At 51.9% G+C, this 19,723-nt stretch overlaps 1 protein-coding gene across 1 annotated transcript in view; it reads left to right on the top strand.

Moving 5' to 3' along the window:
* Window positions 1-342: 342 nt before the first annotated feature.
* Window positions 343-19,723, top strand: part of pacs2 (phosphofurin acidic cluster sorting protein 2) — a gene marked incomplete at its 5' end in the record, with an annotated part of 57,724 nt that continues 38,343 nt past the window's right edge. The window contains one exon of the mRNA XM_080012711.1: window positions 343-461. Coding sequence (XP_079868837.1) covers window positions 343-461 — 119 coding nt within the window. The remainder of the gene's footprint in view (window positions 462-19,723) is intronic.

The raw sequence follows: 19,723 nt of genomic DNA, 5'->3' as shown, positions 1-19,723 counted from the left end.
CAGATCAGCCCCCAGCCCTTCCTCCTCCTCCTCCTCCCTGCGGGGGAGCTGGGTGCCGCCGGGACCTCTGGGCGCTGTGATGACGTGCTTCCTGGGGGGCGGTAGCAGCAGCAGCCCGCTCCGCTCCGCTCCTCATTCCGCAGCGGAGCTCCAGCAGGGGACGAAGGAAGCGGGAGAAATGTGCAGGACCGCCGCGGTGCAAACGGCCCTAATGTGAATCGTTTCGGGGGGGGCGGGGGGGGGGGAGACAACGAACGGCGAACAACAACAACAGCCCCCGGATCCACAGCGGCGGGACGGTAAACAAGCAGACAAAGCAGCGGCTCCGCGGTTTTCCTCGGCATGGCGGAGCGGGGCGGCCGGCTGAGCTTCCCGGGAAGCGGGGCTCTCAACAGACCGGTGCCCATGAACCTGTTCGCGACCTGGGAGGTTGACGGATCGTCCCCCAACTGCATCCCGAGGTGAGTGCGGGGCGCCGCGCCGGCAGCCCGTCGCCCGGCCGAACTTTAAAGGGCGAGCTGTCATTTTGTCAGGTCCACCTGCCGGTCCCCCGCGGAGCCGGTGCGCGGTGTGGCCTGCGCCCGGCCGGACGCCTCCCCCCGGCGCCCGGCCGCCCCCCTGCAGAGGGCCGACACCAAGCACCCCACACCCGAGGGTGCACCCTGCCTGGATCTTTGTGGATGTCCTGATCGTTTATCAGGCGTCTCCAAAACCCCGCAGGTCCAGTGTGACTGCAGAGTTTCCATGATGGTGCTTTTAATGACCCCCGGGTGGAATCGAATGGGGGAATATATTACTAATGGGAACAGAATATTATTTTCCTTTCGAGACAGATGGAGGGCAGGGATTTTTGCTTGAATGCATATTATGCCTCCCCATATGCGTCTTTTACACTGTGTTTTAAAACTTACTGCATTATGTGAAATGCATTGCAGTCAGACTTAGCTCACTAGTGCATTTGTGAAGAAAAGCACTAACTAGCCCAGTTAATCTGAAGTGTGTGTGTGTGGTGTCCTTTTTTAATATATATTTATATTGCTGTCTACCATTCGGTCAAAATCAAAGTGAATAACAACACAGCAAAGCCCTCGGTTGGAGCGATCCACACCGCCTAACATCTGTGTTGTGACACTGTCCTTGAGCAAGGCATCAATGTTCTGCCCGGCCGCCGCCCCCGGTGCTCAGTAGCCAGCCATCCACAACAACAAAAAAAAAAGACATGTCCTTCAGACATTTGATGCACTGTGTCGAGTCTTAATTCTGTAGGATTATTATTCAGTGTATGACGTTGCTACCCAGGGCAACAGATTGATGGGCTCCACATTTTAATAGTCAACTAGTCAGTTTACAGTCAAAACAACCTCTGGACTACTGTAGTTGGTGAATACAAAAAGCACAGATTTAGAAAAAAAAACAAAAAAAAAAAACCCACAATGCCTGGCAAATGTATTTGACTCTAGGAAAACAATAGCTTGAGAAATTTGCTAAAAACTAAATGGTGTCAATCTAAAATGAAATATGCAAACAAGAAAGTCGACTCTGAAATGTGTATCATAATTCAAAATGACAACAACCCCACCGGTACAAGCGCTATGTATAAATGATAGACATCCCAGCTGTAAGGCCCCGGGGCCATTTATGATTCAGTTTGATGAATGATAGTGTAAAATCATCATTAAATGTGAATTTACAGCTAAAGGTCTGCACGCACACTTTTAATCCGCTCGACTAGTCAACTATTGATGGCACATCCTGCTTCGGACCGAACTCACTCCTCGGGCGGGGAATCGAACTGATAATCCCAAAACCCGCCGGTGGATCGGAGAAGCTCCGTTATTGATCGGTGTCCCGAGCGTGGACCCGGTCGACACGGTGCTCCGACCTGATTCGGGCGCTCAAACCTGTGGCAGTCGAAGGATGTTCGCTGACACGGCACCGCCTCCCGCGCCGGCTGCCCCCGGCTCTTCCTGTGTGCTCTGGACCGGGGCGTGGTGGGCGTGAGGACGGGTCCTTTGCTTAATTCTTCCTCACTGCAAAGACCGCGTTTTTAAAAATCTGAAGGAGGAACACCAGGCGCTCCGGGGGGGTTGCATCTGCAAGCTCTGGAGGCGGAAAACCTTGCCCCCAATTCTAAAATTCTTTTGGATTTTAGCTGGTGGAGGCTGGGGCAAGGGTACGTGACTTCCTGTTGACCCTTTATTCCAAATCTATCAGCAGGAAATATTGGTATTTTGTACCAGTGTGCAATCTCTTCTCATTAACCCATGAATCACTATGTATTTGGGTTGGTGCAGGGGGCGGGGCCGCGCACCTTCTCTGGTCTCAGGTTCGAAAACCCGCTGAAACTGCCGCTAAGTCGTACACCGGGAAAAGACTCACTGCTCAGTCGCAGAGCCCTGGAGCCCCGCCCCGCCGCTGCACAGAGCTGAGCGGGCACGTGTTGTTCATTAATATTACGCGTGTTGCGTGTCCAAATTGCACAAAATTGGACTCTGCGCGCCCCCCGGGGGTCCCCGGCGATACACCCATCGAGTGTGAGGTAGATCGGATGAGCGGTGTAATCGAAGGACAGACAGACAGACAGACAGACAGACAGACAGACAAGAGATTCCTTCCTTCCTGGTTCGATGATGTGTGTTGTGCACTGGGTGAACGACGCGTTTCCCTCCTCTCCCGCCTCCTCGGTGCCTGAGCCCTGTAGCACTCGACGTCGGGGTTGCACAGACTTTCAGCTTTGAGGATGAATTTTGCATAGAAAATCGTGGGGGGGAGGGAATAATAATAAAGAAACAGGAAGTCAGTTCAATCACGTCACGTTGCGTTGGTAGGTTTTGGTTTCAGGTTTCGGCATCAGAGTGTTTGGGGGCTGATGCTGGTATCAGATGTTAGACTGTGTGCATCCCCACTCCAGGGTCAAGTCTTCGGCGTGCGCGTGTGTTTCCCCACATCACGCTCCCTTTTCACGTCCTTGCGCAATTTGTGCCTCTCTGGTTATTTCGTTTTGCCATCTATTAATCCCTCCATTTCCTCCTGCCTTTTAACAAATCCCGCCCCTCTCCCCCGCTCCCCCTCTGCCCGCCAGGGATCCGCAGTCGGAGCCCGGGACGATTAGTCAGGGAGGTTTGGTGCTGCAGGGTCGGCTGCTCGTGCGGCGGTCTCGTGTTTCCTGGAGTCACCTCGGGACACGGGCCCTCACCGTGCCGCTTTAAAATCCCCCGCAGCCGAGGGGGGAGCGCGGCGCATCAATCTGGGCGGGTGTTGAGAATTGCCTTTTGATGTGGAGCGGAGGGGGGGGGGCGCATCTGCAGGAGTGTCGGGAACCCCCGTATCGGGTCCCAATGTCTTTTTTTTTTTTTGTCTCCGGGGACCCGCAGGGCATTGGGGGCGGAGGCGATGACGCCGGCCGGAGAACATTTTATACCGAGTCGGTGACAGTCGGTGCATTGTACCGCGGTGCAAACAGGCGGCGGCACGGAGCAATAAGCTCAGCAGACACAGAAACAGCCCAGAAATACAATATATACAGAATATACTGAATGTGCTCGATGCACCAGATGGAGGTATAAAAAAAACATTCGACAAATAGTGTAATGCAGCGCTGGCCTGCGACGTAGCACCCCCCCCCCAGGCCAGGTGGCGGGTGCAGACCAGTGTTTGGGAACCCCTGCTCTGGCGCATGCTCACGAGGGTTTCTCTTCCCGCTCCTCAGGGCGACCGCTCACCGAGACTCTGATTTCCCGCCCCGTCCGTCTCCCGCACGAGGAATCAATCCCGCCTCGGCGTCCGCGGTGCGGGGGGGGGGCTTCGTTCGGGTCCCCCCGAGCCCCCCCAGGAGGGACCGAAGGGGGCCCCCCCCCGGAGCCTCTAAGCCGCCATATTTGTTCGGGTCGGAGGGGCCAGAGCGGTGCCGGGACGTCCCTTTGAATCACGACGAGACACTCAGGCCTTTTGTCCGCGCGCCACCTCGGATGCTCACGCGGCGGGAAATTTGGGAGCGGGGCGAATCGGACGCCGTTTGTTGCCGGGGCGACCCCCCCACCCCCCCTCGCGCCTCCCCGTCCTGCGCATGTTAAGCCGCATCATGTCAGATATCCGCCCCCCCCCCCGCGGCCCTGCGCTGCCGATACAGATGCTGACGCTGATGCTGATGCGGTCGGTCCTGGAGGACGGACACTCCTCCACCGCCCCCCTCCCGCCGCCCCGCCGGAGGCTCTCTCTGACTCCGCAGGCCGATCAATTCTGTCTCCAGCTGTACCTCCCCCACGCCTGGCCGCACAGGGCGCTGCGCCACGCCCGACCGACGCCCGCCCTTTCATTCTCCTCCGCTACGTCGCCTCGGTCCGGTGCTCCAACCCGCGTTTCAGGTTCATTCACAGCCGCATCCATCTGCCTTTTCATTTAAGAAAAAAAAAAAAAAAAAAAAGAAGAAGAAAGAAAGAGAAAGGAACTCAAAGGATGGGGTTGGGCGTTTCGTCCACCTTGGAAACCTGAAATCCAGACAAAACCCGAATCAAACAATGAGCGGCTGCCGGGCGCGGATAAGCCCCCGGACAGGAACTGCGGCCAGAAGTCAAGGCCGAAGCAACGCGCGGCGTCACGCCTGGTGCCTGACTGATAAAGTCAGGGCGTAAACAGCAGACTGCGCCATCGACCCCCTTGGCTCAACCGAGGACCGGTCCAAGCCCTCGGCGTCTGATTAGGAGCCTCTGAAACCGCTGAGGAGGCCGTTCAGTGCAGCGCGTCCCGAAGCGCGGGGCCTGTCGGCGCGGGGCCCGTCGGCGCTGCACGCCTGTTGGAGATTGACGAAAGCGGTCAGTCTCCCCGCGGACACGCGCCGCATGTCAGCGTCGACCCCAAACCCGCCACGGGGTCGGGCCGTCGCTCCGAACGAGCTGTTCCTTTGGCGGAAATCGGTGAGCTTAATGTGTCGCGTGTGACGTGATTGATGGGATCCCATCCCCCCCCAGAAAAGTGGTCTCTCTCTCTCTCTCTCTCTCCATTAACGAATAATGAAATTGAGTGTGGAGTGCACTGAGCTGGGCTTGAAGGATCCTCGCGGGCCGAGCGGGACGGCAGCCTCATCCGCGTTCCGACACCGCACAGCTATAAAACAGTGATTTGCTGCCGCCGCCTCGTCTTTCCCTCGTCACGCCGCTTTGCACAAAATCCTGCAGAGGGGCGCCGGGAGCCAGGGCCGCAACGAGCGTCACCCCAAAATCCCTCCTCCTCCGGGTAGGTACGGGGCGGTTACCGTGCGGCGGGACAGAATGTGTTTTGGGTGTGGAGGTGGCCGCTCTCCCGGCCTCGACACAGCTCCCGGTCCAGGGAGAGGAGGCCAAACATCCAACCCGAAGGTGAGGGGATCGCGCTCAGGCACGGAGCGGCCTCCCTCCTCGGCGGAAACGCCCTCGGGGGCGTCGGTTTGAAAACCCGACGACGGCGGAGTGAAGAACTTCCGTCGGGCCCTCCGGGCTCCTGAGGTGCAGTAACTATGCAGCGCACCGGAAGCCATTTTAGAATTTCAAAGTGCACTCGCCCCGAGGTGAAGAACGTTCCCGGCGCCAATTAGTATAATGGCCTGCAGGGGTACTAGCCAATTAAGGGTTATCTCATTCCTGAGCTCTTTAAAATGACTCAATGCCCTTCACCCTGATGACAATTCAGTTTTAATCAGAAATGAATTAAATTAATGAATCCTCACAACTGTTACTTGTTGTAGTTCTGTATTCGGTGTGCGGATTTTTAATTCACACCTATGTCGGATTCTTACGACTTATTACGCACGGCCTTCCAAATGGAAACCCGGGCAGCCTCTGCCTTGGGAAGTGTTCCTTTGCGGCGCGACGCTTTGCTTATTTGTCGCCGCTTCAGGCCCGTTGTCCCGTTGCTTCCTCACCTGCAAACGCGGCTGGAGCGGTCGGACGAGGAGAAGCTCTGCGCTTTGGAGCGTTTGAGGCGGAAAGAGCGGTGGATCGAGGCTCACGAGGGAGGAAGGAAGGAAAAGGGGAAGAACGAAGAATGACCTTCCTATGTCCTGGGGAAGTCGCCATCTGGACATTTACCTGGGATAGAGCGACGCACAGCGCTCTACATCAGACGCCAAAGGTCTCAAGACAGAAACTAAACAGTCACAAAAAGAAACAGAAAATGCAAAAAGCCGCCGCCGACGAGATAAAAGATGAAAAAGATTAAAAACAACAACAATGCTGTGACATCAGAGGAATACACTGGTGACAGGCTGGTTGTCCACTGACAGGCTGGTTGAAACTGACAGGCTGGTTGTCCACTGACAGGCTGGTTGACACTGACAGGCTGGTTGACACTGACAGGCCGGTTATACACTGACAGGCCCGTTGTCTACTGACAGGCTGGTTATCCACTGACAGGCTGGTTGAAACTGACAGGCTGGTTGTCCACTGACAGGCTGGTTGACACTGACAGGCTGGTTGACACTGACAGGCCGGTTATACACTGACAGGCCCGTTGTCTACTGACAGGCTGGTTATCCACTGACAGGCTGGTGATCCACTGACAGGCTGGTTGACACTGACAGGCTGGTTATACGCTGACAGTCCGGTTGTCTACTGACAGTCCGGTTGTCCACTGACAGGCTGGTTATCCACTGACAGGCTGGTCGTCAACTGACAGGCTGGTCATCCACTGACAGGCTGGTCGTCAACTGACAGGCTGGTTGACACCAACAGGCTGGTTGTCGAGATAAAAGGCTGGTTGACGCTGTCAGGCCGGCGGTCGACTGACAGGCTGGTCGTCAACTGACAGGCTGGTCGTCAACTGACAGGCTGGTCGTCAACTGACAGGCTGGTTGACGCCGTTAGGCCGCCGACGTCCGGAGACTTTCACAGCTTCTGTTCCTCCGGGCGTTGTCCGTCCACCATCCAGGCCCGTCCTCCGCCCCGACGAAGGGGACGTCCCCGTCGCGTGGACGGGACGTCGTGACGTCGTGACGTCGTGACGTCGTGACGTCGTGACGTTGTGACGTCGTGACGGAGGCTGCGTCCGTTTGATCTTCCTTCCTTTCCTTGCGAAGCTGTCGCCCCCGGTGCCAACCAACGGCCCTCGATGCTTCCTGCCATTCAAGAGAAATGAATCACCCAAAACCTAAAGTGTCAGGGTCCGGGTCAGTCTCGTCGTGGCGACGGGTGAAGAGCCCCCAGCGAAGGGCCCCCAGCAAGGCATGGGCTGCTCGTCGCCAGGGCAACAGTGTTTGTATTGCTCTGTACTTTGTCGCTCTGTGAGCTCTGTTTTACCGCTTTATTTACCCTCGGATGTTGATTTTCTCCTGTTTTTTCAGAATTTTGTCCATATGCTTCATTTTTGTCATGCAATCACTATAAAACATACGTACATAATACATACGTACATAATGCATACAGTACACAATACATACAGTACACAATTCATACATACATAATACATACATACATAATACATACAGTACATACATCATACATACATAATATGACATTTCACTGCATATATATATAGGTATGTATATGTATGTGACAAATAATCTCTTGAACTTGAACATACATCCATAATACATACAGTACATAATACATACTTACATTCATAATAAATACATACATACATACATTATACATACATAAAACATATGTACATAATACATGCATACATAATACAAACATAATACATACATACATGATACATACCTAATACCAGTTCAAGTTCAAGTACATACATACATACATACATGATACATACATAGAAACAGAAGAAGAAGAAGAAACAGTCTTTAATTGTCACACGACACTCCACAACACATGCTTGCACACACACACATGCACATGCTTGATGGTGGCCGGTGAAATGGCTCCTCTGCTTTTGACCCATCCTGGCTTGTCCTTCCTCCGGGGGCACAGCCAGGAGCAGTGGGCAGCGTACGTGGACGCACCCGGGGACCAGGTGATAAGTGTCCATCGCTGGTCAGACGATGATGGGTGCATGTTTTTGGTGGGGGTCCTTACTGACGTGAGGTGGAGGAAACCCCACGTGAGCACGGGGAGAACATGCAAACTCCACACAGAAAGGCTCCTGTTTTGGAAGATAACCCACCGGAGCACGGTGCCAACAGCGCCCCAGGCGGGAATCGAACCCAGGACCTTCTTGCTGTGAGGCAGCAGTGCAATGCACTGCGCCACCGTGCCACTGTGCCATACGCATGATACATACATAAGCGCCCCGCTCCTCAAGCGAATCAAGTCGTGCCAACGTTGTTCAACTCCCGGTCAGAGTTACCACCGTTTTGCACTCATCCTGCTCCAAATGTGCATGGATATCGACCAAACCCCCACGACTAGACGTCTGAACGTCCCGGTTGCTACGAGACCTCAGCCGTGTTCCAGCTGTGTTCCAGACACTTTTAGCCCGATAAACGCCAATAAGACAAAATTCGAGCAAAAACGAGGGAGGTGGAGCAAAAATAAAAGGGGTCCAGCCCCTAGAGGGACTTTGTTACGCTACAGAAAATGTTCTTTTATCAAATAGACGTTTAGGATCAATGTGTTTCGGGGAATTTGTGCAAACACCGCTCAGGGTCTTTGTTGCTCTGCCGCAGCGGATTGAGGTGCAGGGAGCAGCTATTTCTGCTCCAACTCACACAGGCTTTTACTACTCCCTTTTTTTTGTGATGAATTGGGAGCAAGGCTGAGGGAAATGTAGGTCACGATTCTTTTTCCAAAACCTGAGGCTGTGGCCGAGCTGGGAGGCCGCAGCACATTGAAGCGGGTTTGGGAAACGCCGCGCGGGCGTGGCCAGCGTCACGCAGCCTCCTTCCAGTCGCGTGTTTGGAGCGGGCGGCGGCTCCTCCGTGTGCTGCCGGACAGATGGACACGGATCCCATGTTTGGCACCGGGAACCAGAGCACTGGCCCTCCCAAATACACACACACACACACACACATACGCATGCACACACATATACACACACACATATACACACACACTCAGACGCACACACACGCATGCACACACATACACACACACACACACACACACACACACACACACACACACAGACAGACACACACACACGCACACTCACACAGACTCGTGCACGCACATGCATACACACGCATACACACATATACACACGCACATACACATGCACACACACAGGCATACGCACATGAACACAGACAGACGCACAGGCGCACGTACATACATGCACACAGACACACACACACGTACACACACACACACACACACACACACATGCACACACACACACACAGACACAGACACAGACACATACACACACGCACACAGACGTCCACGCAAACGCACGTACACGCACACACACACATGTGCGCACACACACATTCACATAAACAGACGCACACACACACACACGTACTTACACACACACACACACGCAAACACACAGCGACTGCAGGAATTGTCAAAGTACGACTCCGCAAGAGGGTAAACGCCGACGTCCCGGGCCCCCGGTGCTGAGTCGGCGGGCGCGGGGCGCGGTCCCCTTACCGCACCGGATCACTAACGCTGACTCCAGTCGTCCGTGGATCCCAACCCCAAAGTGTCACCCCGGAGGACAAACCCTGCATCCAGAGCGGGTGGTGTTCTGCGTCCGACCCGTCTCCATGTCCGGCTAATTCCTATTCTGTGGTGTAGACGCACAACGGGTTTCTACATCTCTGCTTCCTTCACAAGGCGGACGACGTGAAAGAGGTTTTTTTTCTTTCTATATATATATATATATACATATATATATATCTCATTACAGGAAAATGGACGTCGTGTTTGGACATCACCCCTTGGTTACCGAAGAGATGATTTGAAGCCTCGGGTTTATGGGTTTGGGTTTATGCTCCACGATGGGGCCGCAGCTGAACTGGAACGAGAGACCCGTCGATCGGGGCATCCACTCGGACACATCACTCAGCCTCCATGTCTTCCTCATGAAAGCACAATTCCCAACACGGAAGAAGTAGACGCGCTTGGACGCCCCATCAAGACCGCGCCCGGGGGGGGGGGGTCGAGTGCGGGTTGACCTGTCTTTGCCACGCCCGCGGGGGGAATTTGCGAAAACATGGGCCACAGGCGAAGAAGATTTCGGCTGAAGATGGTGGAAACCAGCAGAAAGTAGAGGAGAGGACTGGGGAATGGACTCATAACTGGGTGAAGCAGGTGGAAGGTTTTTTTTTTGGTTTTTTTTTGCCAAATTTGCAAAAAGAGTTTTTAACCCGGTACATGTGAGGCCCACGAGAGACGATTTGCACGGAGCTGTTCCGAGCGAAGGGGTGGAACAGACGTGTTTATTTTTTAAGATCGATGCGCGTTATATCGAAAGCCCTTTTTCGACTGCCTCAGCACGGGCAGCGTGTCTCGCATTGTCCCCACACAGGAAACGCGCTCCGTCCCGTTTCGCTTCCCGCGTTTTAAGAAAAAAAAATAAGAGGGGGGGGGGGAAAACAGTATTGGAATGGAACAAAAGGAAACAGTCATTTTGTGTAAAAGACCAATAAGGATCAATGACCTCGGTTGGACCCACGGCAGCGGCCGATACACGACCGACCGCCACCCATCCGGGCCCGCCGTCACGGCGTCGCCGCATCTGCTTCTCCTCGCGCTTGTTTTGGTTTTTCTGCATCGGATTTAGGGTTCGGGGGTCCGGTCTGCGTCCAGGAGAGCGTCACAGCTCGCACATCTCTAAATATATCAACGATAACACCGACCGCGCAGGCGGCCTTGCTCACGGCCGCGTCGTCACACCCGCCGGCACCCGCCGGGCCGCCCCCGAGCCGCTGCGGGACGCGGCGTTTTGGGTGGTTTCGGTGGGTGTCCAGCTTCTTTGTGTTTGCGTGACCCTCCCTCCGCGCCCCCCCGGCCCCCGCCCCCCAGCCTCTCGCCCGGCGGGCCGCGCCGCATTTTGTGTGCTTCGGGTGAATTAGATCCCCACCGTGTGCTGACTGTGGACATAAAGGTGACTTGGCAGCCAGATGGCATGCTTTCAGACAACACACACACACACACACACACACACACACACACACACACACACACACGACGATTCATAACCAGCCGGCTTTTATCCCTCCCAATGCACCACACGTGATGGATTTCATAATGCTCCGTCTCATCTTTCCCGACAAACACACTGATCCATATTTATATGTGTGTAAATATGCAGAGGTGAAAATGCACAAACGCACACACGCACGCACACACACACACACACACACACACACACACACACACTCGTAGATCTCCCTGGAAGATTTAATTGTTTCTAGGTCACTGGTACCTCGAGCTGATGGAAGAGACAGAATTCCTCCCTCTGTCCTGCATTTTTAATGCTCTGCATTTATTATAGATAAAAAGATTTCTCTTTCTGCTTTGGTGAATGGAGCTCGGACTCTCTGTCCGTCTGTCTGTCTGCCATCTGTCTCTCTCTCCCCTCTCTCTCTCTCTCTCTCTCTCTCTCTCTCTCTCCTCATTCTCTGTCCGTCTGTCTCCCTCCCTCCCTCCCTCCCTTTCTCTGTCCGTCTGTCTGTCTCTCTCTCTCCTCTCTCTCTCTCGCTCTCACCTCTCTCTCATTCTCTGCCCGTCTGTCTGTCTCTCTCCCTGCCTCCCTCCCTCTCTCTCTGTCTGTCCCCCTCCCTCTCTCTCTCTCTCTCTCTCTCTCTCTCTCTCTCATAGTCAGGAGTAGTTTGGCGCTGGGCAGAAGGGGCTGGATTTGATTATGGGCTGCTCTCCCATGGACGGCCATTCAGCATTCAGCAGCTTGTTATTTGCATGTGCCAGTAAGTGTAGGAGGCATCACTCCCTCTCTCCCTCTCGCTCACTCTCTCTCCCCTGTTCCCTCTCTCTCTCTCCCTTTCTCTCTTTTACGTGCAGAGGACTTAAAATCATTATTGTGTGAGGGTGCTTTCACATTTCACGGCGTCCCAGATACCCACTTACTACAACTTACATGTCGTGTGCAAATCCTCCTCCTGGGGTGACGCGCGCTTTTCCTTCGCGAAGCGGGACATCGATGACGCACTCGATGACATCACAGTCTTCGGAAATATAAAAAAAAAACGTTGACGGGTTCCATTTCCACCGACGTCTTTTGTTCATCTCGGCGTGATGGCTGCATTAATTTGCTCCATTTGGCCCGTTGTACTTCATGTTGAAAGCCATGCTGCCACTTAGCGATGCTGAGAGGGTCCCTCTCTCTCTCTCGCTCTCTCTCTCTGTCTGTCTGTCTGTCTGTCTCTCTCTCTCTCTCTCTCTGCCTCCCTCCCTCTCGCGCTGTCTGTCTATCCCTCTCTCTCTCTCTCTCTCTCTCTCTCTCTCTCTCTCTCTCCATCTCCCTCTCTCCATCTCCCTCTCTCTCTCTCTCTGCAGTATGAGTCGATGGGCTCACTCCGCTCTGGGTTTTGCTGTAGTAAAACTCTCTCTCTCTCTCTCTCTCTCTCTCTCTCTCTCTCTGCAAGGCTTTAATTTGAGGAAGAAAGTCTCCTCAGTTGTAGACGTATAAAACTGCAAAGCAGGACATAAGGACGGTTTGTTTCATGTTCTCTGCTGCACACACACACACGCATATATATATATATATATATATATATATATATATATATATATATATATATATATATATATAGATTTATGTGTGTGTGTGTGTGTGTGTGTGTGTGTGTATTTACACAGTATATTTGTTTTATATTCATTAAATATCCTCCGTCCGGTGCAGGGCGGCACACCGTAGCACAGGGCCACAGTTTCCACCCGTCCAGGAAGTCGTCCGGTCGAGTCGCTCCTGTTCCCCGTGCTCCACGTTGGATAATTGGGAGACAGACGCAGCGGACCGATCGTCCACAGGATGCCCCGGCCGCCCACCGCTGGCGTTCGGCCCCCCGGCGGTTACACCGGTGCGACGCGCGGGGGAAATCCACGGTGACGCCCACGACCACAGACCGTAGAGGCAAAGTGGAACGTGATGTCACGTGCCGCTCTCTGACGAGGCGGCGTGGGGCCTTGTGGAGTCAATCAGACGAGACACCCACAAGAAGTCAGCAGGAAACAAATGTTATTGTGTACTGCGACTTTGTATGTGGAGGGAGAAGTTTCTTCTTTTTCCGTCGACCTCCACTCGCTCGGCAGGTTTCGTGGATCCAGCGCCGAGTGGCCGTCAGCCAAACTGCGGTTTCGCGAGGCGCCTCCCCAGTGGCTTCGACACTCGCCCCGCGCTTACTTCTCCCCCGTCTCCTCCCACGGCACCTTTGTCTGCTTGTCTGTCGCTTTGGCTAATTAACAGTCCAGGGTGCAGAAGCCGGAACACCACCCACCCCCCCCCAGAACAGTCTTTGTCTCGGCGCAGACAGACAGCCACCCAGACGCTGCTCCGTCGCCCTAATGGCCGCCTCCATTAATAAAAGATAAGCAGGCAATTATTGAGCCGTCTAAATGATGATGATGTCGGGCGCGGCGCCGGGTCCCCGCGTCGACCATTTCACGGCCGAGTTCTGCTGCGGGAGCGACGGGGTCTCCTCAGGGTCCCGGGTTCCAGGAGGAGCCGAGACACAACCCCCCACCCCGTTCACTGAACACTCTGACTCACATTCTCTCTGTTAAATTTTTAGAAAAATGTTCGTTTTTTCAAGCTCACGTTGGAACTCGTTTTTTTCTTCATATAACTAATGAGGACCTCCTTTAAAGATAACACCACATTTCTTTGACTCCTCCCTGGAGAGATTAGATTTTATGCCCTCCGTGTGTGCTCTGGAATTTTGTTTTCTTTCTCATCCATCTCAAATCGCCTGGTTCCCAGTTTTTTTTTCTTTTGTAATATTTTCATGGTTTTATTGCAAGGTGTTTATAAGCACTATTGGGTTTTTGTTTTTTTTACCCTGCAACATTTTGCAGGGTTTTCCACTTATTTGAGTAAATTAGCAACATACACACACACACACACACGCATACACACACACACACACACACACACACACATACACACACTCACTCACACACACACACACACACACACACACACACACACACACACACACACACACACGCATGCTCATGCACACACACGCGCACAGACACACTCAGTCACACACATTATCTTCAATTTGCCAATTAGGGAATACCAACGCTCTCCCAACTCCAAAGAAATGTGTGAAGTGATGCCATATCTGGCCTGCTTCACCACTTTATCTCCCTCTCTCGCTCTCTCTGTCTCTCTCTCTCTCCCTCGTTCTCTCTCTCTCTCTGTCTCTCTCTCTCTCTCGCTCTCTCTCTCTCTCTCTGGATCCCACTTTTAAGCGTGCATGCATTCCTTCATTTCTACCCTTTCCCCGTGTCAGTGTTGTCTTCCACAGCCAAACGTCTGCACCCACATTGTTGTTGTATAGTACGTCATGTTATGGACTGTATGTACTGCATACTGTGTCTATACTGCATACGTATGAATGCACTGTGCACATAGTCTGTGTAGGTCTGTAGTGTGCTTGTATTTTTGGGATGGTGTGTTCTGTTCTCCAGACAGCAGCGTGGCGTTTCCCTTAATGTGATTCAACACGTTTGTCCACAGAGAGGTGAACAGGAGAGTCGTGCACTCTTCTGAACTTCATACACCTCATCCCATCGATGGTGATAGTATCCACATCACTGACCCTTGTTTCTTGTGTGTAAAGTTGTTTTGGGACGGCGTCTTCCAAGCATTGAGGCAGAGAGAGCTTGTATTTCAAACACATTTAGTCCTCTATCGCTCCCTTCTTCTGTTATTGTCCTCCTCACACCTCGCCTCGTCTCTCTGTCTGTCTCTCCGCAGCTACTTCCATTATATTCTCTATTCAAACCGTCTCCGCTTCTCTTCATCCCCTTTCGTCTTCATCGGGTTTTTCGGCAGTCCAACTCAACTCTGCTCCTTTTTTCTCCCTCATCTTCCTCACATATGGACTTTGCGGTCTGACCAGCTAATTAAAGGGCACCTAATATGAAAACATCGCTTTTACAGCGCATGTGCACCTACATTCGGGTCTCTGATGGTCCTACGAACACACAAACTGTGAAATAAGGGAAACCGGTTCCTTTTAGTTTTTTTTTTTTTTCTTTCTGCCTCGGTCATCAAACATGTTGTGAAACAAGCCGTTCAGATTTACGACCCCTTCCTGCGTCACACAGGGCCTCGGTAGAATTACAACCCCCCCCCCCGCCACCACCACCATCTGAGTCACTCCACCCACGGCTGGAGAATAACAAGTCCCGCCGGGAGCTGCTCTGTTGGCTTACAGACCAGCACAAATCTTGAAAGAAAAAGCAGAATTAATACCAACAGTCCATCGAAAAACTGCAGGCGATAGAAATGTAAGTATTTCAAAGATAATTCTGCTGCGTGTTTCTTTAAGAACAATAAACGGTACGGGGTAGACTGTAGGCTGCACCGCGCGGGCCGCTGTGCGTTTCTCCGATCAAAAGCAATAAAAACAGTGTTTTTGTTGTCGATGTATACATTTCATTTGATCTTATTTTCCGACGTTTCCGAATTGAGTGAAACAAAAAAAAAATGCCCAGTGCGGTGTCCGTGTCTCCCACAAACTTTCAGAACGGCATCGAAAGTCAGACCAAACTTTTATACGAGGCCCTGTAGATCTAATATGAGTGAAGATTCAGCGACCGGATTGCTTATTTCTCGCTTCAAATTTGTTGGGAAACAGATTTTGGCGGACTGATGAGGGGAAGCCAGTGAAAGTTAATGGAGTAAATACAACAGAACCAGTAAGTCGTGCTCAAGCGCCGTTGGCTCACAGAACTACGGGCCCCAGGAGGGCGGCCCCTCCCACTTAAAAAGAACGTCAGGAACACAATGGATTTAGAGGCACGTTGCAATGGCTAGAATGCATAATCTGAGTGGTATTTTCAGCAAAAAAAAACAACAACTTTGGAAACCTGTTTTGGGGACCTCAGAGACCTATATAAATGTATTTGAAAAGAAGCATAATAGGCCCCCTTTCACAAACACCATCCTGACACTTTTGTCCTGATCAGACTTGTGTGGTTTCCTGTCTTGGAGACCTTCTATCTGCTACGGTTGGCGTGACCCGTTGGAGCCGTTTTGTCCTTTTTCTTTGACTGATTTGAATGTGTCTTTAAACGTCAAGGCCGGCTTCCTCCGGCCATTCTCCATCTTCTTCTCCGGAGCCCAATTGTTGTTTGTCCTTCTACGGAGCCTTTTGTGAAACATTCTTCTCTGGTTCGAATCTTACCTTACTGGGCGCTCGTTCAGTGTGACATGGCGAGGCCAGCTGTCTGTGCCTCACAACCTCACCACAGGGGTGCCCCAAGGCTCAGTGCTAGGACCCCTCCTCTTTGCCATATACACCACCTCACTGGGCCCGATCATCCGCTCACATGGCTTTTCATATCACTGCTATGCGGATGATACTCAACTCTATCTGTCCTTCCCGCCCGACGACCCCACTGTCTCGACGCGGATCTCGGATTGTCTCGCTGACATATCCACGTGGATGAAGGATTATCATCTTCAACTCAATCTGGCGAAAACGGAACTGCTGGTCTTCCCGGCCAAACAAGGTATCTATCACAACATTGATATTAAAATCGACTCTCTATCTCTTGTTCCTACCAAGGCTGCAAGGAATCTTGGTGTCATTATTGATGACCAACTGACATTCTCGGACCATGTTGCCGCCGTCTCCCGGTCCTGCCGCTTCGCACTACTCAACATCCGAAAAGTCAGGCCGTACCTGACCCAATATGCCACTCAACTGCTGGTACAAACCTTGGTGATGTCCCGTCTCGACTACTGCAACGCCCTCTTAACAGGCTTGCCGGCCTGTGCGGTGAAGCCACTACAGATGATACAGAATGCGGCGGCGCGACTGGTGTTCAACCAGCCAAAGAGGGCACATGTCACTCCGCTGCTCATCCAGCTCCACTGGTTACCTGTAGCCGCCCGCATCAAGTTCAAGTCTCTGATGCTGGCCTACAGAGTGATTGCTGGGAATGCTCCCGCCTACTTAAATGCTCTTGTAAGAGCACATGTTGCCCCCCGGATGCTGCGCTCGTCAAATGAGCGTCGCCTGGCTCCGCCGGCCATACAGCCACGGCAATCCAGGCTATTCTCATTTGTAGTTCCACGTTGGTGGAACGAGCTGCCAAAAATGACCAGAGCGGGGACCTCCCTCTCTGTCTTTAAGAAGCACCTGAAGACCCAGCTCTTCAGTGAGTACATCCTGTCCTAACCTACAATTACTTAGCACCACCTTGCAGTATTTATTGTTACACCAATGTTGTTGTTACACTAATCTCTGTCGCAATGTAGCTGAATGTTATTCTCCCTTGTAAGTCGCTTTGGATAAAAGCGTCTGCTAAATGACTAAATGTAAATGTAAATGTTCTCTCTCTCTCTGTCTCCACGCCTTCCATTCAAACTCACGTTGGAACTCGTTTTTTTCCTCATATAACTAAAGAGCAAAACACCCCCTTTACAGATTACACCACATTATTTTGGCCCCTCCACGGAGAGATTGGATTTTATGCCCTCGGTGTGTGCTCTGGAATTTTGTTTTCATTCTCATCCATCTCAAATTGCCTGTTTCCCAGTTTTTTTTTGTTTTTTTTTGTAATATTTTCATGGGTTTTTTTTGCGAGGTGTTTATAAGCTCCTTTGGCTTTGTTTTTACCCCGCAAAATGTTATTATGTATACACACACACCCGCACACACACACACACACACACACACACACGCACACACACACACACACACACACACACACACACACACACACACGCACATACACACACACACACACACACACACACACACACACACACACACACACACACGCACACACGCATACACACACTTACACACACTCAGACACACGCATGCACACTCACACACATACACACACACACACACACGCACACACGCATACACACACTTACACACACTCAGACACACGCATGCACACTCACACACACACACACACACGTGCGCACGCGCACGCTCACACTCACATGCACACCCACGCTCAGACACATACTTTATCTTCAATTTGCCAATTAGGGAATACCAACGCTCTCCCAACTTTAAAGATAAAATGTGTGAAGTGGTGCCATATCTGGCCTGCTTCACCACTTTATCTCCCTCTCTCTCTCTCTGTCTCTCTCTCTGTCTCTCTCTCTCTCTCTCGCTCTCTCTCTCTCTGGATCCCACTTTTAAGCGTGCATGCTTTCCTTCATTTCTACCCTTTCCCTGTGGCAGTGTTGTCTTCCACCCGTACAACCACAGCCAAACGTCTGCACCCACATTGTTGTTGTATAGTACGTCATGTTATGGACTGTATGTACTGCATACTGTGTCTATACTGCATACGTATGAATGCACTGTGCACATAGTCTGTGTAGGTCTATAGTGTGCTTGTATTTTTGGGATGGTGTGTTCTGTTCTCCAGACAGCAGCGTGGTGTTGCCCTTAATGTGATTCAACACGTTTGTCCACAGAGAGGTGAACAGGAGAGTCGTGCACTCTTCTGAACTTCATAGACCTCATCCCATCGATGGTGATAGTATCCACATCACTGACCCTTGTTTCTTGTGTGTAAATAGCTCCTCGCCAAAGTCTCATTGAATTATAAAGGTGGAGGTGCAGTATTTGTCCGAAAATACCGTGATATTTGTTTTTGTCAATATGGCCCCGGCCCCGATGTCGCCGCTTCAGTTTGATTTGACGTTTAGAGCCACACGCAGCAGTGTGTGTGTGTGTGTGTGTGTGTGTGTGTGTGTGTGTGTGTGTGTGTGTGTGTGTGTGTGTGTGTGTGTGTGTGTGTTACCCCACCTCAAGCCATAAGTGGAGCCGCCGGCTGCTCCCCAGGCCTCCAGAGTTTAATGATCTACTGACACAGTTTCACCCCGGCTAATATGAGCGTAGTAGAGAGAGAGAGAGAGAGAGAGAGAGGTAAGTTGAGTTTTATTGAGTTTTCGACTTTGGCCCCAGTTTGACTGTTTATTGTTTGCAAGCAGTGGTTTAAAGTGACGAATAAACATCTTGAATCTTGAAAGTACGGAAGTAAAAATACTTTATGTTACTGTACTTAAGTATTTTTGTTCAGAGTATTTGTACTTTACTTGAGTTATTATATTTCAGTCGACTATTACTTTTACTCAGCTACGTTTAGCGAGGAAAAAAGTTGACTTTTTGAACGCCTCCGTTAACGGTGATCACCAGGTTCACGTTCCAGTCAAGGGTCGTATCCAGCAGAGAGCTGGTGTGAGTGTGAGTGTTCAGGGTTGCCAGGTCTGCGGTTTCCCCCGCGGAATTGGGCTACTTTTTAAAGTGTTGAAGCGGGTGTTAAGTTAAGTTTATTATTATTTTTTGCTGCCTGGCTACTGAAGTGGCACAGGTGCGCACCTGCACCTGCACCTGCACCTGCACCTGCCGCGACTAATGGAGACTGTGGTGTGGGGATGGTGTGGTTGAGCAGCCACACCTGACCTGGATCTACACCCACATCGTCTTTTTGCCGGAGGGCCCTGAAAACACCATTGGGTGGCGTGTGGTAGGAGAAGCTGCCACAGAGACCTTCACCCGTGGCCTACGCCCGTGGCCGGTATTCTAATGAGTGACTGACTTTTACCGCAGTAGTTTCTTAGTTAGACATCTCTACTCTTACTCAGGTGCCACTTTCCAGTATTTTCCCCACCACTG

This window comes from Zeus faber (genome assembly GCF_960531495.2).
Source record: "Zeus faber genome assembly, chromosome: 13".
Taxonomy (NCBI): Eukaryota; Metazoa; Chordata; class Actinopteri; order Zeiformes; family Zeidae; genus Zeus; species Zeus faber.
The sequence above is the reverse complement of the archived record's forward strand: the minus strand, read 5'-3'. Positions and strand labels throughout refer to the sequence as shown.